This window comes from Staurois parvus, unplaced genomic scaffold (genome assembly GCF_062004578.1).
Source record: "Staurois parvus isolate SC_StPar_1 unplaced genomic scaffold, SC_StPar_1.0 ptg001031l, whole genome shotgun sequence".
NCBI classification, from domain to species: domain Eukaryota; kingdom Metazoa; phylum Chordata; class Amphibia; order Anura; family Ranidae; genus Staurois; species Staurois parvus.
Window position 1 is genome coordinate 57,846 of NW_028318827.1, and position 18,460 is coordinate 76,305.

Below are 18,460 nucleotides of genomic sequence, written 5' to 3' on the forward strand. Positions count from 1 at the left end.
CATGGGGGTATGACTGCTGGGACAGAGGTAGAAGGACATTACCATGGGGGTATGACTGCTGGGACGGAGGTAGAAGGACATTGCCATGGGGGTATGACTGCTGGGACGGAGGTAGAAGGACATTACCATGGGGGTATGACTGCTGGGACAGAGGTAGAAGGACATTGCCATTTGGATGTGACTTCTGGGACGGAGGTAGAAGGACATTACCATGGGGGTATGACTACTGGGATGGAGACAGAAGGACATTAACATGGGGGTATGACTGCTGGGACGGAGGTAGAAGGACATTGCCATGGGGGTATGACTGCTGGGACGGAGGTAGGACATTACCATGGGGGTATGACTGCTGGGACGGAGGTAGAAGGACATTGCCATGGGGGTATGACTGCTGGGACGGAGGTAGAAGGACATTGCCATTTGGGTACCAGGCTTGGCTGTGGGTCTGTATGGAGTAATTTGGAGTCTTGTGATGAGATGTCCACACTGAAGATCATCCTTCTGAACATCTTTTAATTGCTGATGGGGTCATGGCTCAGTTCCATCTTTGAAAATGGAGTTAGAGGTTGTGAGAGTTCCGGATCCATCTTCCTTGAGGGTGGGGGAGGGGGATATCACCTCAAGAGACAGGTATGCACAGGGTGGAGGATGGGATAGCCTTGTTCCCTCGATGTTCTGAGCTGTAATCTGTCTCTTTCTGCTTCAGAACCAGAAGAATCGTATGGCTTTGTGATCGTGTCACTGACCAGTCAGAGTTGGCACTTCGAAGCTTCGGTGTATGAAGACCGGGAACTTTGGGTCCAGGCCATCGAAAGCCAAATCCTGGCCAGCCTGCAGAGCTGTGAGAGTACCAAAAATAAGGTGTGGTAACCGTGTTCCCTGCCCGGTGATGTCCCGTCCATGTGGAATGCTCACTGACCTTCACTTCTCCTGGCCCTCACCCCACCCACCATCAATCCCTCTGCTCTCATTACAGACACGGCTCGGCAGTCAGAGCGACGCTCTCGCCATTCAGTCAATCCGGAGTGTGAGGGGGAACAGCTTGTGTGTAGATTGTGACACTCCCAGTGAGTACCCGCCTGTCCACTCCGTCCATCACGTCTTCTCCCCTCCATTGCCTTCTCCAATGTATGTCCCTGGTGTGATGTCTATCCTCACTCCTCCCTGAGTATGCTATGTAGACACCAGAGACTTGCCCACCGGCCTTCACTCTCCGTCCCCATAGGGGAAACGTCTGTGTTCTAGGTCCCGAGAGGACACCAGTGACCAGTCATTGGACCAGAGTTTGCCCAATGGCTGAGGTGTTGATCTTCTTTCTTGTTTTTCCTTTTTCAGACCCGGACTGGGCCAGTCTAAACCTTGGATCTTTGATGTGTATAGAGTGCTCGGGAATTCACCGCAATCTCGGGACGCATCTCTCCCGCGTGCGCTCTCTCGATTTGGATGACTGGCCGGTTGAGCTTACTATGGTGATGATGGCCATTGGGAATAGTCTGGCCAATGCTGTGTGGGAGCACTGTACGGAGGGGTACAGCAAGCCAACCTCGGAGAGCTCCAGGTGAGTCCCGAAAGATGGAATGATGTGACAACTGTCTTGGAAATTCGCTTTGAACGAATTTTTCCTTACCGTGAGTACTCGCAGTTGGATGCGCAGCAATCCCCCATAAAGCTGTGCGAATCTCGCTTACCACGACTGCAGCTTAGCCCCAAGATTCCTGCACCTCCAACTGGTTTAGCTATCTCGAGATGTGGGGAAATGGAGCTCCCGTTACCTAGGAATGATCGGACGATACTCTCTGGTTGCTGTTGGAATTCACATAGAGACTGCCTCCAATCCCAGCCTCCGGTTTATTACAAGCACCTACACGCCCACACACACGCCCACACACGAGGGTCAGGTCAATCCCCTCCCACAGAACAATGCATAGGGATGTCCATACATGAGAATCCTGTTTGGAGTGTAGCATTTCCTCTTATCTATACTGGAAGCCAGTTGAACCAGTCCTCCCCTCCCCCATGAGCTCTCGGTGGAGAGCAAACTTCCCATCCTATCAGCTCCTAGTAGTATGTCCATTCCCTGTACAAGCATCCCTTAGATCAGTGATGGCGAACCTTTGTGAGCCCCGAGTGCCCAAACTGCAACCCAAAACCAACTTATTTCTTTCAAAGTGCCAACACTGCAATGAAACCTGAATATCGAGCTTTTGGTTTAGAAAAAACAACTCGTACAGAAGTGCAAACGAATTAACAGTACAGGGATGACCAGAGACTGCGGACACAGTACAGGGATGATCAGAGACTGCGGACACAGTACAGGAGATGACCAGAGACTGCGGACACAGTACAGGAGATGACCAGAGACTGCGGACATAGTACAGGAGAGGACCAGAGACTGCGGACACAGTACAGGAGATGACCAGAGACTGCGGACATAGTACAGGAGATGACCAGAGACTGCGGACACAGTACAGGAGATGACCAGAGACTGCGGACATAGTACAGGAGATGACCAGAGACTGCGGACATAGTACAGGAGATGACCAGAGACTGCGGACATAGTACAGGAGATGACCAGAGACTGCGGACATAGTACAGGAGAGGACCAGAGACTGCGGACAGTACAGGAGATGACCAGAGACTGCAGACACAGTACAGGGGATGACCAGAGACTGCGGACACAGTACAGGGATGATCAGAGACTGCGGACACAGTACAGGAGATGACCAGAGACTGCGGACACAGTACAGGAGATGACCAGAGACTGCGGACACAGTACAGGAGATGACCAGAGACTGCGGACACAGTACAGGGATGACCAGAGACTGCGGACACAGTACAGGAGATGATCAGAGACTGCGGACACAGTACAGGAGATGACCAGAGACTGCGGACACAGTACAGGAGATGACCAGAGACTGCGGACACGGTACAGGGATGACCAGAGACTGCGGACACAGTACAGGGATGACCAGAGACTGCGGACACAGTACAAGAGATGACCAGAGACTGCGGACACAGTACAGGAGATGACCAGAGACTGCAGACACAGTACAGGAGATGACCAGAGACTGCGGACACAGTACAGGAGATGACCAGAGACTGCGGACACAGTACAGGAGATGACCAGAGACTGCAGACACAGTACAGGAGATGACCAGAGACTGCGGACACAGTACAGGAGATGACCAGAGACTGCGGACACAGTACAGGAGATGACCAGAGACTGCGGACAGCACAGGGATGACCAGAGACTGCGGACACAGTACAGGAGATGACCAGAGACTGCGGACAGTACAGGAGATGACCAGAGACTGCGGACAGTACAGGAGATGACCAGAGACTGCAGACACAGTACAGGAGATGACCAGAGACTGCGGACATAGTACAGGAGATGATCAGAGACTGCAGACACAGTACAGGGATGACCAGAGACTGCGGACACAGTACAGGAGATGATCAGAGACTGCGGACACAGTACAGGAGATGATCAGAGACTGCAGACACAGTACAGGGATGACCAGAGACTGCGGACACGGTACAGGAGATGACCAGAGACTGCGGACACGGTACAGGGATGACCAGAGACTGCGGACACAGTACAAGAGATGACCAGAGACTGCGGACACAGTACAGGAGATGACCAGAGACTGCGGACATAGTACAGGAGATGACCAGAGACTGCGGACACAGTACAGGAGATGACCAGAGACTGCGGACACAGTACAGGAGATGACCAGAGACTGCGGACAGCACAGGGATGACCAGAGACTGCGGACATAGTACAGGAGATGACCAGAGACTGCGGACACAGTACAGGAGATGACCAGAGACTGCGGACACAATACAGGAGATGACCAGAGACTGCGGACACAGTACAGGAGATGACCAGAGACTGCGGACAGTACAGGAGATGACCAGAGACTGCAGACACAGTACAGGGGATGACCAGAGACTGCAGACACAGTACAGGGATGACCAGAGACTGCAGACACAGTACAGGGGATGACCAGAGACTGCGGACACAGTACAGGAGATGACCAGAGACTGCGGACACAGTACAGGAGATGATCAGAGACTGCGGACACAGTACAGGAGATGACCAGAGACGGCGGACAGCACAGGGATGACCAGAGACTGTGGACAGTACAGGAGATGACCAGAGACTGCGGACAGTACAGGAGATGACCAGAGACTGCGGACAGTACAGGAGATGACCAGAGACTGTGGACAGCACAGGGATGACCAGAGACTGTGGACAGTACAGGAGATGACCAGAGACTGCGGACAGCACAGGGATGACCAGAGACTGCGGACACAGTACAGGAGATGACCAGAGACTGCGGACAGCACAGGGATGACCAGAGACTGCAGACACAGTACAGGGATGACCAGAGACTGCAGACACAGTACAGGGATGACCAGAGACTGCGGACACAGTACAGGGGATGACCAGAGACTGCGGACATAGTACAGGAGATGACCAGAGACTGCGGACACAGTACAGGAGATGACCAGAGACTGCGGACACAGTACAGGAGATGACCAGAGACTGCGGACACAGTACAGGAGATGACCAGAGACTGCGGACAGCACAGGGATGACCAGAGACTGTGGACAGTACAGGAGATGACCAGAGACTGCGGACAGTACAGGAGATGACCAGAGACTGCGGACACAGTACAGGAGATGACCAGAGACTGCGGACAGTACAGGAGATGACCAGAGACTGCGGACAGTACAGGAGATGACCAGAGACTGCGGACAGTACAGGAGATGACCAGAGACTGTGGACAGCACAGGGATGACCAGAGACTGTGGACAGTACAGGAGATGACCAGAGACTGCGGACAGCACAGGGATGACCAGAGACTGTGGACAGTACAGGAGATGACCAGAGACTGCAGACACAGTACAGGAGATGACCAGAGACTGCGGACATAGTACAGGAGATGATCAGAGACTGCAGACACAGTACAGGGGATGACCAGAGACTGCAGACATAGTACAGGGGATGACCAGAGACTGCGGACAGTACAGGGATGACCAGAGACTGCGGACACAGTACAGGAGATGACCAGAGACTGCGGACACAGTACAGGAGATGACCAGAGACTGCGGACAGCACAGGGATGACCAGAGACTGCGGACAGTACAGAGATGACTGCTGACCTTTGGGGAGGGGGGGGGGGGGTACCCGCTCTTACTTCCGCAGAGTTTTTTTTTTATCTTACCTGTTCCTTTATCCAGCCGCGCGCTGTCTTCCCGGCTTCTGTAGTGTGGGCGCTCGTCGGACAGCCGGATGCCCAGTGCGCATGCGCAAGAAGCGCTGCGCTTTGTGATTGGTCCGGCGGCTTCTGGGATCTGTCATGTGTCCCAGGTACCGCCTTACCATTCACAAAGAGCACTGCTTCTTGTGCATGCGCACTTGGGACCCGGCTATCACGCACACTACAGCCGGGAAGACAGCGCGCCGCTGGATTCTCCTGGCGTGCCCACAGATAAGGCTCGGCGTGCCGGCTGTGGCACGCGTGCCACGGTTTCGCCATCACTGCCCTAGATTAAACATCAGTCTTTACCTGGATGGGCCGATACCATCTTTATTAAAACACATCCATCCAGATACAGTTCAGGTCGGTAATGGGTTGTAAGATATACATGAGCCTACACGCGGAGTTCGCACTGCTTGGCGCCTTGCGGCACGGAGTCCATGTGGTACTATGCTGCTGATATGTGCATACAGGCCCGCGGCCTACCGCCGGCGGCATTCGCATCGAATGGTGGTATACACGCCGGTCTATACGTGCAGATCTGCCATCTCATCCATTACCGAGCTGAGTATTCTCATTATTATTATTATACAGTATTTATAGTTCGCTCAGCGCTGTACATTACAGAGGGGGACAGAACATGTGACAGAACAATACCAATACAATGTGATACATGAGGGGATCGAGGGCCCTGCTCTTTCGAGCTTACAATCTAGGAGGGAGGGGATGGTGGCACAGGAGGAGATAGCTGTGGGGGATGGAGTGGTAGGAAGAGTGGAGGAGGTCGGCAAGTTAGCAGGGGGTGGGGTAGGCTTCCCTGAAGAGGTGGGTTTTCAGGGTGCGCCTAAAGGAGAGGAGAGTAGGTGATAATCTGAAGGGTTGGGGCAGGGAGTTCCAGAGGACGGGTGACATCCTGGAGAAGTCCTGGAGGCGGGCATGGGAGGAGGAGACCAGGGAACTAGAGAGAAGGAGGTCTTGTGAGGAGCGGAGTGTGCGTGTTGGGTGGTACTTGGATATTAGGTCAGTGATGTAGTTCGGGGCAGTATGGTGGACGGCTTTGTACGTCAGTGTTAGGATTTTGAATTTGATCCGTTGTGCAATCGGAAGCCAGTGGAGGGATTGGCAGAGGGGGGTGGAGGACACTGAGTGGAGGCCAATGGAGGGGTTGGCAGAGGGGGGTGGCGGACACTGAGTGGAGGCCAGTGGAGGGATTGGCAGAGGGGGGTGGCGGAGATGGAGCGGTTGGAAAGGTGAATGAGTCTGGCAGCCGTATTCAGGATGGACTGAAGCGGGGATAACCTGTGGTGTGGCAGGCCAGTGAGGAGGGAGTTGCAGTAGTCGAGTCGTGATATGATGAGGGAGTGGATGAGCTGTTTAGTGATTTCTGGGGTTAGGAACGTGCGGATTTTGGCGATGTTGCGGAGGCGGAGTCTGCATGTTGCGGAGGCGGGGTCTGCATGTTGCGGAGGCGGAGTCTGCATGTTGCGGAGGCGAAGTCTGCATGTTGCGGAGGCGGAGTCTGCATGTTGCGGAGGCGAAGTCTGCATGTTGCGGAGGAGGAGTCTGCACGAGTTTGTTAGTGATTGGACTTGGGGCTGGAAGGATAGGTTGGAGTCCAGAATGACACCAAGTACTCTGGCCTGCGGGGCGGGTTTGATGGTGGCGTTGTTGGATGTGATGGAGAAGTCAATGGGGGGGGTGTCCGGGCTGGGGGGGGGAAGACAAGAAACTCGGTTTTGGAGAGGTTCAATTTAAGAAAGTGGAGCGACATCCAGTCTGATATGTCGCTCAGTAGGTGTGTGATTCGGGCGGAGACCGAGGGGGTGAGGTGGGGGGCGGAGACCGAGGGGGTGAGGTGGGGGGCGGAGACCGAGGGGGTGAGGTGGGGGGCGGAGAGATAGATTTGTGTGTCGTCGGCATAGAGGTGGTAGTTGAAGCCGTGAGAGTGTATGAGTTGGCCAAGGGAGGAGGTATAGATGGAGAAGAGAAGGGGCCCGAGGACAGAGCCTTGAGGGACCCCAACAGAGAGGGGGAGGTGGTAGCATTATAGGTAACGCTGAAGGAGCGCTGTGACAGGTAGGATGAGAGCCAGGAGAGAGCAGAATCTCTGAGGCCGAGGGAGTGTAGTTTTTTGAGGAGGAGGGGGTGGTGGACTGTGTCAAAGGCCGCAGAGAGGTCAAGGAGTAGGAGCACTGAATAGTGTCCATTAGCTTTGGCGGTTAGCAGGTCGTTGGAGAGTTTGAGTAAGGTGGTTTCGGTGGAGTGTAGGGGGGTTTCGGTGGAGTGTAGGGCGGTTTCGGTGGAGTGTAGGGCGGTTTCGGTGGAGTGTAGGGTGGTTTCGGTGGAGTGTAGGGGGTTTCGGTGGAGTGTAGGGCGGTTTCGGTGGAGTGTAGGGCGGTTTCGGTGGAGTGTAGGGTGGTTTCGGTGGAGTGTAGGGGGGTTCGGTGGAGTGTAGGGCGGTTTCGGTGGAGTGTAGGGGGGTTCGGTGGAGTGTAGGGTGGTTTCGGTGGAGTGTAGGGCAGTTTCGGTGGAGTGTAGGGGGGTTCGGTGGAGTGTAGGGTGGTTTCGGTGGAGTGTAGGGCGGTTTCGGTGGAGTGTAGGGAGGTTTCGGTGGAGTGTAGGGCGGTTTCGGTGGAGTGTAGGGGACGGAAGCCGGACTGTAGGGGATCGAGGAGGTTGTTGTCGTTGAGGTGAGAGCATAGGCGGGTGTAGACGAGGCGCTCGAGGAGTTTAGATGTAAATGGGAGCAGGGAGATGGGTCTGAGGTTGTTCGGGTCATTAGGGTCCAGGGAGGGCTTTTTAAGTATGGGGGTGATGTGGGCGTGTTTCAGAGGGGAGGGGAAAGTGCCGGAGGAGAGGGAGAGATTGAAGATGTGGGTGAGGGAGCGTAGGATGGAGGGGGAAGGAGGTCGTAGGAGTTGAGGGGATAGGGTCGAGGGGGCAGGTGGTGAGGCGGGCATCAGAGAGGATCTTGGAGACTTCCTCGATGGTAGTAAGGTCAAAGGTGCGGAGTGTTGGGGGTACTGTAATACATACATTGTACATGGCATGGCCCAATTGCAGCCTTCAGAGCTTTAATTATACACACCAGAGACATATGAACAACACTCATATGTGACACATTTAAAGGACAACCAACAATACAAAATTTCCATGACACCCCCAACTTCCTGACCTGAAAGTCACCCCCATCCCTGCAGTCCCTCCACTCTGCCCACTCCGCCTTGCTCCCTCTGCTCTCCAGCTGGGCCTAGGCTTCCTCAGATTCCCACCACTTGGTGACAAGTCTAGTAGAAGCCACTGTCCAACCAGTGCTAGAAAGTGGCCAGAAGTCTCCACCCCCTTCATATGTCTGTCCATCCAGTGCTAGAAAGTGGTCAGAAGTTCCCGCCCCCTTCATATGTCTGTCCATCCAGTGCTAGAAAGTGGCAAGAAGTCTCCGCCCCCGTCATATGTCTGTCCATCCAGTGCTAGAAAGTGGCCAGAAGTGTCCGCCCCCTTCATATGTCTGTCCATCCAGTGCTAGAAAGTGGCCAGAAGTCTCCGCCCCCTTCATATGTCTGTCTATCCAGTGCTAGAAAGTGATTAGAAGTCTCCGCCCCTTCATATGTCTGTCCATCCAGTGCTAGAAAGTGGCCAGAAGTCTCCACCCCCTTCATATGTCTGTCCATCCAGTGCTAGAAAGTTGCCAGAAGTCTCCACCCCCTTCATATGTCTGTCCATCCAGTGCTAGAAAGTGTTCAGAAGTCCCCGCCCCCTTCATATGTCTTTCCATCCAGTGCTAGAAAGTGGTCAGAAGTCTCCACCCCCTTCATATGTCTGTCCATCCAGTGCTAGAAAGTGTTCAGAAGTCCCCGCCCCCTTCAAATGTCTGTGCATCCAGTGCTAGAAAGTGGTCAGAAGTCTCCACCCCCTTCATATGTCTGTCCATCCAGTGCTAGAAAGTGTTCAGAAGTCCCCGCCCCCTTCAAATGTCTGTGCATCCAGTGCTAGAAAGTGGTCAGAAGTCTCTGCCCCCTTCATCTGTCTGTCCATCCAGTGCTAGAAAGTGGTCAGAAGTCTCCGCCCCCTTCATCTGTCTGTCCATCCAGTGCCAGAAGTCTCCGCCTCTTTCATATGTCTGTCCATGCAGAGATAGAAAGGACGGCACATATGTTCTCTGTCCTCCCCCAGTGAGGTACCTGCCCCACCCTAGTAAGGTACCTTCCCCACCCCAGTGAGTTACATTCCCCACCCCAATGAGGTACCTGCCCCACCCTGTGATGGTTCTGCCTCACCCCCGTAATGGCTCTGCCCCTCCCTCCTGATGGCTCTGCCGCACCCCCGTTTCCCGGCTTGGTTCCATGGTCCATTCTTAGGTTCTTGTGTTGTGTTGCTCCTCAGGGAAGAGAAGGAGCGGTGGATCCGCGCCAAGTATGAGCAGAAGCTCTTCCTGTGCCCCCTGCCGGCCTCCGATGTCCCCCTGGGGCAGCAGCTCCTGCGCGCAGTAGTGGAGGACGACTTGCGGATGGTGGTGACGTTGCTCGCTCACGGTACGAAGGAGGAAGTGAACGAAACGTATGGGGATGGCGATGGTCGCTCGGCACTTCACCTCTCGGCAGCAATGTCCAACGTTGTGTGCACACAGCTCCTCATCTGGGTAAGAGGAAGGAACGATCGATGTGGGCTTGGCCTTCCTGGCCGATGATCCTTCTACTAACGCCTTTCCTTCTTGTCTCTGTAGTATGGTGTGGATGTGAAGTGCTGCGACGCTCGCAGTCTCACTTCGCTTTCATACGCCCGTCGGGCTGGCAGCACAGAGTGCGCGGATATCCTCCTCCAGTATGGCTGCCCTAGTGACAGTCCAAGCCCCGCCCTGTAACCCCGGACGACTCACGTGACACGACTCGACCTCCCGCTGGTGACCTGGCTCTGGCAGCCATTTTTTTTATTTAGTTTTATTATTGATTCTCAGGATTCTGGACTATACCTCCGTGTCCCTGTGGTGCCCCTCCATCACCCGTCCTTGCTGCTCAATGTTGTACGTGTCAGTCCTGCAGAGCAGAGTGTGCAACACAGTCCCTATCTAGAGGCATTATTCGATGTATACATGGAACTGACCGGGCACAAGAAGAAATATGGAACATCCGTCGTCAAGGTACAAGAAGGCACGTCCTGCCGACGGTGTTCCCGGAAGGCTCGTCCTGCCGATGGAGTTCCCGGAAGGCACGTCCTGCAGATGGCGTTCCCGGAAGGCACGTCCTGCCGATGGTGTTCCCGGAAGGCACGTCCTGCCGACGGTGTTCCCGGAAGGCTCGTCCTGACGATGGCGTTCCCGGAAGGCACGTCCTGCCGATGGCGTTCCCGGAAGGCACGTCCTGCTGATGGCGTTCCCGGAAGGCACAATGCTATCTCCTACTTGAACCATGTAATGTGTAGAGTGTTCGTATCTCCACCACCTTTACATTTCTGAATCCATCGGTTTTCATGGTACGGATAGTTCGATGTGTGTGCTGGGCTCCTGTATCTCTATATATATGTATATATGTATGATATGTATAAGACCGACGGCTGGAGAACACGTGGGGAGCAATGAAGCATTTTGTGTTTACATACATTATGGTATTCGCTATATTTACTTGACGCACATCTTCTCTCAGCTGGAAGAAGGTGCTGAAACCTTGACTTGACTCTCGGGTTATCGTCTACATGAAACCTGAGGACACCTATACCGTAGTAGGCCCCGATTAGCAGGTCTCCAGGACCGGGGGTTTCTTAGGTCTAACATTTAAAAGATCTGTGAGGAACTGATATTTTCCTTGAAAGTTTAATGACTTCTCTACCTCACCCATCCATGAGCTGACCTTCAGTATTAGGGAAGTGGGTCTTGGACAGCAAGGAAGTTGGAGCTTCTGGAAAGACGCTACGTTGAGTGACAGATTTATTGAATTAGAGATGGATCACGATGGATAGATTATGGTATTCCCTATATTTACTTGACGCACGTCTTCTCTTGGTTGGAAGAAGGTGCTGAAACCTTGACTTGACTCTCGGGTTATCTTCTCCGTTAAACCTGAGGACACCTATACAGTAGTAGGCCCTGATTAGCAGGTCTCCAGGGCGGGGGGTTTCTTAGGTCTAACATTTAGAAGGTCTGTTAGGAACTGATATTTTCCTTGAAATTTTAACGACTTCTCTATCTCACCCATCCATGAGCTCCAGTATTAGGGAAGTGGGTCTTGGACATCAAGGAGGTTGGAGCTTCTGGAAAGAAGCTACGCCGAGTGACAGATTTATTGAATTAGAGATGGATCACAATGGATAGATTATGGTATTCGGTATATTTACTTGACGCACATCTTCTCTTGGCTGGAAGAAGGTGCTGGAACCTTGACTTGACTCTCGGGTTGTCTTCTACATTAAACCTGAGGACACCTATACAATAGTAGGCCCTGATTAGCAGGTCTCCAGGGCCGGGGGGTTTCTTAGGTCTAACATTTAGAAGGTCTGTGAGGAACTAATATTTTGCTTGAAAGTTTGACTTCTCTAACCCATCCATGAGCTGACCTCCAGTATTTGGGAAGTGAGTCTTGGACAGCAAGGAGGTTGGAGCTTCTGGAAAGACTCTACATTGAGTGACAGATTTATTGAATTAGAGATGGATCACGATGGATAGATTCCCTGGTCTGGAGGTAGACATTGTGGGACAGACCTTCTGGGTTTGTGTTACGTTTCGAGGGACAAACAACCTGGTCTAGAGGTAGACATTTAAAGACAGGTGTCCTGGATTAGAGGCTAATCTGGTTTCTGGTCAGGGGGTAGACATTGGGGGGCAGAACTTCTTGATAATTGGTACATATCGAGGGACAAAAAACCTGGACTGGAGGTAGACTTATGTAGACAGACCTCCTGGATAAGTGGTACATGTCAAGGGACCATCAACCTAGTTTAGAGATAGACCTTGAAAGACAGGCCACCCGGATTAAAGGTTAATGTCCAAAAACAAACATCCTGGTCAGGTGGTAGACGTTGTGGGGTGCTGACCTCCTGGATTAGTGCTGCATGTTGAGAGACAGATTCATTGATCTTGAAGTATATATATGTAGACAGACCTCCTGGATTAGAAGATAATGTTGTAAGGGAAACTTTCTGGTCAAAAGGTAGACATTGGGGGGCAGACCTTCTGGATAAGTGGTACATGTCGAGGGACGGACAACCTGGACTGGAGGTAGACCTGTAAATCCAGGCCTCCTGGATTAAAGGATAATGTAGGACAAACGTCCTGGTCAGGAGGTGAACATTGTGGGGGAGACCTTCTGGATAAGTGGTACATGTTGAGAGACAGATGACCTGGTCTGGAGGTAGACACTTAAAGACAGACCTAGATTGGAGGATAATGCTGTAAGAGTAACGTCCTGGTCAGAAGGTAGACATTGGGGGCAGACCTCCTGGATTTGTGTTACATGTCAAGGGACACACAACCTAGTTTAGAGGTAGACCTTGAAAGACAGATCACCTGGATTAAAGGTTAATGTGAGGAAACAAACTTCCTGGTCATGTGATGGACATTGTGGGACAGACCTTGTGGATTAGTGATACATGTTGAGGGACAGACAACCTGATCAGCAAGTAGACATTGAGGGACAGACCTCCTGGATTAGTAGGACAAGTCAAGGGGCAAACAATGTGGTCAGGAAGTGGACATGGAAGGAAAAACCTCCTGGACTAGAGGTAGAAGTTGAGTGACAGACTGTGTGGTCTGGAGGTAGACATTAAGGGACAGACTTCCTGGATTAGATGTTGATGGACCAACCTTCTGATAAAATATGAAAACTGAAGCTCCTGAAAAGTGGACAGAAAATGAAGGGGGGGAGGGGGGGCATTAGAAATATGTGGTCTAAGTCATGGACTACAGGCAGAAAAAGTTCTGTAGAAAAGGGGTCCAAGAATGGGGGGCAGGTGAAAGATAAAGTTGAAGGTGCTCTCAGGGTACGGGAATAATGACAATGAATTGTGCCTAATACAGCATAGTAGGTAGTCACTGGAGGGTTCCGGTGAGGTGTGCAGAAGATTCATTGGTGAATGGAAATTAAATGTTCATAGAAGAATGATCCAATCTGCAGGTCAGAGAGGACAGGGTAGATTGGGGTTCTGTATATATATCTGGGGTAATGGTCAGATTAGGGTTCTGTATATCTGGGGTAATGGCCAGAGTAGGGTTCTGTATATCTGGGGTAATGGTCAGATTGGGGTTCTGTATATCTGGGGTAATGATCAGATTGGGGTTCTGTATATCTGGGGTAATGGTCAGATTGGGGTTCTGTGTATCTGGGGTAATGGTCAGATTGGGGTTCTGTATATCTGGGGTAATGGTCAGATTGGGGTTCTGTATATCTGGGGTAATGGTCAGATTGGGGTTCTGTATATCTGGGGTAATGGTCAGATTGGGGTTCTGTATATATATATATATATGGGGTAATGGTCAGATTGGGGTTCTGTATATATATATGGGGTAATGGTCAGATTGGGGTTCTGTATATATATCTGGGGTAATGGTCAGATTGGGGTTCTGTATATCTGGGGTAATGGTCAGATTGGGGTTCTGTATATCTGGGGTAATGGTCAGATTGGGGTTCTGTATATATATATGGGGTAATGGTCAGATTGGGGTTCTGTATATCTGGAGTAATGGTCAGATTGGGGTTCTGTATATATATATGGGGTAATGGTCAGATTGGGGTTCTGTATATATATCTGGGGTAATGGTCAGATTGGGGTTCTGTATATATATCTGGGGTAATGGTCAGATTGGGGTTCTGTATTTATATCTGGGGTAATGGTCAGATTGGGGTTCTGTATATCTGGGGTAATGGTCAGATTGGGGTTCTGTATATATATATGGGGTAATGGTCAGATTGGGGTTCTGTATATATATCTGGGGTAATGGTCAGATTGGGGTTCTGTATATATATCTGGGGTAATGGCCAGATTGGGGTTCTGTATATATATATCTGGGGTAATGGTCAGATTGGGGTTCTGTATATCTGGGGTAATGGTCAGATTGGGGTTCTGTATATCTGGGGTAATGGACAGATTGGGGTTCTGTATATATATCTGGGGTAATGGCCAGATTGGGGTTCTGTATATATATCTGGGGTAATGGCCAGATTGGGGTTCTGTATATATATATCTGGGGTAATGGTCAGATTGGGGTTCTGTATATCTGGGGTAATGGTCAGATTGGGGTTCTGTATATCTGGGGTAATGGCCAGATTGGGGTTCTGTATATCTGGGGTAATGGCCAGATTGGGGTTCTGTATATATGGGGTAATGGTCAGAATGGGGTTCTGTATATCTGGGGTAATGGTCAGATTGGGGTTCTGTATATCTGGGGTAATGGTCAGATTGGGGTTCTGTATATATATCTGGGGTAATGGTCAGATTGGGGTTCTGTATATCTGGGGTAATGGTCAGATTGGGGTTCTGTATATATATCTGGGGTAATGGTCAGATTGGGGTTCTGTATATATATCTGGGGTAATGATCACTTGGGGGTTCTGTATATATATCTGGGGTAATGGCCAGATTGGGGTTCTGTATATATATATGGGGTAATGGCCAGATTGGGGTTCTGTATATATATCTGGGGTAATGGTCAGATTGGGGTTCTGTATATATATCTGGGGTAATGATCACTTGGGGGTTCTGTATATATATCTGGGGTAATGGACAGATTGGGGTTCTGTATATCTGGGGTAATGGTCAGATTAGGGTTCTGTATATATATCTGGGGTAATGGCCAGATTGGGGTTCTGTATATCTGGGGTAATGGTCAGATTGGGGTTCTGTATATATATCTATGGTAATGGTCACTTGGGGGTTCTGTATATATATCTGGGGTAATGATCACTTGGGGGTTCTGTATATATATCTGGGGTAATGGTCAGATTGGGGTTCTGTATATATATCTGGGGTAATGATCACTTGGGGGTTCTGTATACCTGGGGTAATGGTCAGATTGGGGTTCTGTATATATATCTGGGGTAATGGTCAGATTGGGGTTCTGTATATATATCTGGGGTAATGGTCAGATTGGGGTTCTGTATACCTGGGGTAATGGTCAGATTGGGGTTCTGTATATATATCTGGGGTAATGGTCAGATTGGGGTTCTGTATATATATCTGGGGTAACGGTCACTTGGGGGTTCTGTATATATATCTGGGGTAATGGTCAGATTGGGGTTCTGTATATATATCTGGGGTAATGGTCAGATTGGGGTTCTGAATATCTGGGGTAATGATCACTTGGGGGTTCTGTATATATATCTGGGGTAATGGTCAGATTGGGGTTCTGTATATATATCTGGGGTAACGGTCAGATTGGGGTTCTGAATATCTGGGGTAATGGTCAGATTGGGGTTCTGTATATCTGGGGTAATGATCACTTGGGGGTTCTCTACAGCTGAGTCTTGATTGGCTATTAATGTGCCCCCCCTTCTATGAGCCTAAATGGAAAGGTCTGTAATGGCAGCTGTCATACTTTTTCCGACATCTCAACAAGCAGATTCATTGAATCTTCCCGGCAATTGTCCTGTCTGTGGCCATTGTTTGGCTTATGGTAGGACATTTGATCCTGATGATGATCTGATCTTCACAAACATCTCAAATACTTTCTTCAAAACCACTTCAGCTCCGTCCCCAGAAATTGGTGTGGGCTTCCAGGTGGTTGTGTTAAAGATCTTTCAGGGAGGGTGTGGGTGTCCAGGAGGTTGGCTTCCCAAGATCTTTCATGGATGGTGTGGGTGTCCAGGAGGTTGGCTTCCCAAGATCTTTCATGGATGGTGTGGGTGTCCAGGAGGTTGGCTTCCCAAGATCTTTCATGGATGGTGTGGGTGTCCAGGAGGTTGGCTTCCCAAGATCTTTCATGGATGGTGTGGGTGTCCAGGAGGTTGGCTTCCCAAGATCTTTCATGGATGGTGTGGGTGTCCAGGAGGTTGGCTTCCCAAGATCTTTCATGGATGGTGTGGGTGTCCAGGAGGTTGGCTTCCCAAGATCTTTCATGGAGGGTGTGGGTGTCCAGGAGGTTGGCTTCCCAAGATCTTTCATGGATGGTGTGGGTGTCCAGGAGGTTGGCTTCCCAAGATCTTTCATGGATGGTGTGGGTGTCCAGGAGGTTGGCTTCCCAAGATCTTTCATGGATGGTGTGGGTGTCCAGGAGGTTGGCTTCCCAAGATTTTTCGGGATGGTGTGGGTGTCCAAGAGGTTGGCTTTCCAAGATCTTTCACGGATGGTGTGGGTGTCCAGGAGGTTGGCTTCCCAAGATCTTTCATGGATGGTGTGGGTGTCCAGGAGGTTGGCTTCCCAAGATCTTTCACGGATGGTGTGGGTGTCCAGGAGGTTACATTCCTAAGATCTATTGTTGGGAAATGTGGACCTGAATGTGGTATCTGAAGTAGACCAATCATGATGTGGAAGAATGTCTGTTTGTATATTGTGTACAGTTTATTTATATTGCTCTGTACATACGCTGAGTTGTCTTGTGTATGTGCTGTGAAATAAAACTTGACTTCTTTAATGTCGTTGTGTCATTTGCTGCGAATATTGATCCTCACATTCGGCACCCAGGCAGAATGTGTAACCAGCTTGGTCCTGCGGACTGACTTCATCTTCATCCAGTAGTCCTTCGATGGCACAGAGGTTGACCCTTCAGGAGGAATCTATGACTATGATCAACAATAGAACACAATCTTCTCAGATCACCCACCTAATATTCAGTAGGTTCCCCTTTTGCTGCCAATCGAGGAATGGATTCCACAGACAAAGCATCACATGGCCTCCCCTGGCTTGGCTTCTTCCCATACTGTATCCAGGTGCCATCTCTTCCCAGGTAAGTGACCAGCACACACCCCGCCATCCACCTGATGGGAAAGAAAACGTCATTCATCAGACCAGGCCACCTCCTTCCATTGCTCCGTGCTCCAGTTCTGACCTCACGTTCCCACTGTGGACACGGGTCAGCATGGACACCCTGACCGGTCTGCCACTAGACAGCCCCATACACAGCAAACTGTCCCGACACCTTCCTACCAGAACCAGCATGAGCTTCTCCAGCAATTTCAGCTCCAGACGCTCTTCTATTGGATCAGACTATAGACCTCCATCAATGAGCTTTCCCTCCCCACCTCCATCAATGAGCCTCCCTCCCCCCACCTCCATCAATAAGTCTTCTCTCCCCACCTCCATCAATAAGCCTTCCCTCCCCACCTCCATCAATGAGCCTCCCTCCCCCCACCTCCATCAATGAGTCTTCTCTCCCCACCTCCATCAATAAGCCTTCCCTCCCCACCTCCATCAATGAGCCTCCCTCCCCCCACCTCCATCAATGAGTCTTCTCTCCCCACCTCCATCAATAAGCCTTCCCTCCCCACCTCCATCAATAAGCCTTCCCTCCCCACCTCCATCAATGAGTCTCCCTTCCCCACCTCCATCAAGGAGCCTTCCCTTCCCCCCACCAATGAACCTCTCCCCCCCCACCTCCATCAATGAGCCTTGCCCCCCCCCCACCTCCATCAAGGAGCCTCCACCTCCATCAAGGAGCCTTCCCTTCCCCCCACCTCCATCAATGAGCCTTCCCTCCCCACCTCCATCAATGAGTCTCCCTTCCCCACCTCCATCAGGGACTCCTCCCTCATCAGAGCAGTGACACCTCCCTCATCAGAGCAGCTATTTCTTGCCCATCAGAGCAGTGACTCCTCCCCCATCACAGCGGTGACTCCTCCTTCATCAGTGACTTGCCTCCTCTACCCCCAGGGTAGTGAACCTGCAGAACAGAGACTCCTCCTCAGCAGTACCCCCCCCCCCGAGCAATAACTTCCCTCCACAGCAGTGACTCCTCCTTCTGGGTGACGCCTCCTCTTGCCTTCCAGAACAGTGACTCCTCCTCCTGGAGGGCAGTGACTCCTCCTGGGAAGTAACACCCTCCTCTTGCTTTCCAGGACAGTGACTCCTCCTCCTGGAGGGCAGTGACTCCTCCTCCTGGGAAGTAACACCCTCCTCTTGCTTTCCAGGGCAGTGACTCCTCCTGGGGGGCAGTGACTCCTCCTCCTGGGAAGTAACACCCTCCTCTTGCTTTCCAGAACAGTGACTCCTCCTCCTGGGGGGCAGTGACTCCTCTCCTTCCAGGGCACTAAATCCTCCTCCTGAATAGTAACCCC

General features: G+C 51.4%; 1 protein-coding gene across 2 annotated transcripts in view; it reads left to right on the forward strand.

Moving 5' to 3' along the window:
* LOC149441061 (arf-GAP with GTPase, ANK repeat and PH domain-containing protein 3-like) overlaps positions 1 to 16,821 on the forward strand; it is a 42,658-nt gene extending 25,837 nt beyond the window's left edge. The window contains exons 5-10 of one of the 2 annotated variants that reach the window (XR_016307437.1): positions 707 to 861; positions 977 to 1,067; positions 1,336 to 1,558; positions 9,651 to 9,906; positions 9,991 to 16,464; positions 16,554 to 16,821. Coding sequence is in view for 1 of the 2 variants with exons in the window: in XM_089657803.1 (XP_089513929.1) it covers positions 707 to 861; positions 977 to 1,067; positions 1,336 to 1,558; positions 9,651 to 9,906; positions 9,991 to 10,128 (863 nt within the window). In the remaining variant the exon portion in view is untranslated. Of the gene's footprint in view, positions 1 to 706; positions 862 to 976; positions 1,068 to 1,335; positions 1,559 to 9,650; positions 9,907 to 9,990 lie in introns of both variants that reach the window. The other variant, XM_089657803.1, reaches the window with a different exon arrangement.
* The last annotated feature ends 1,639 nt before the right edge of the window (positions 16,822 to 18,460 follow it).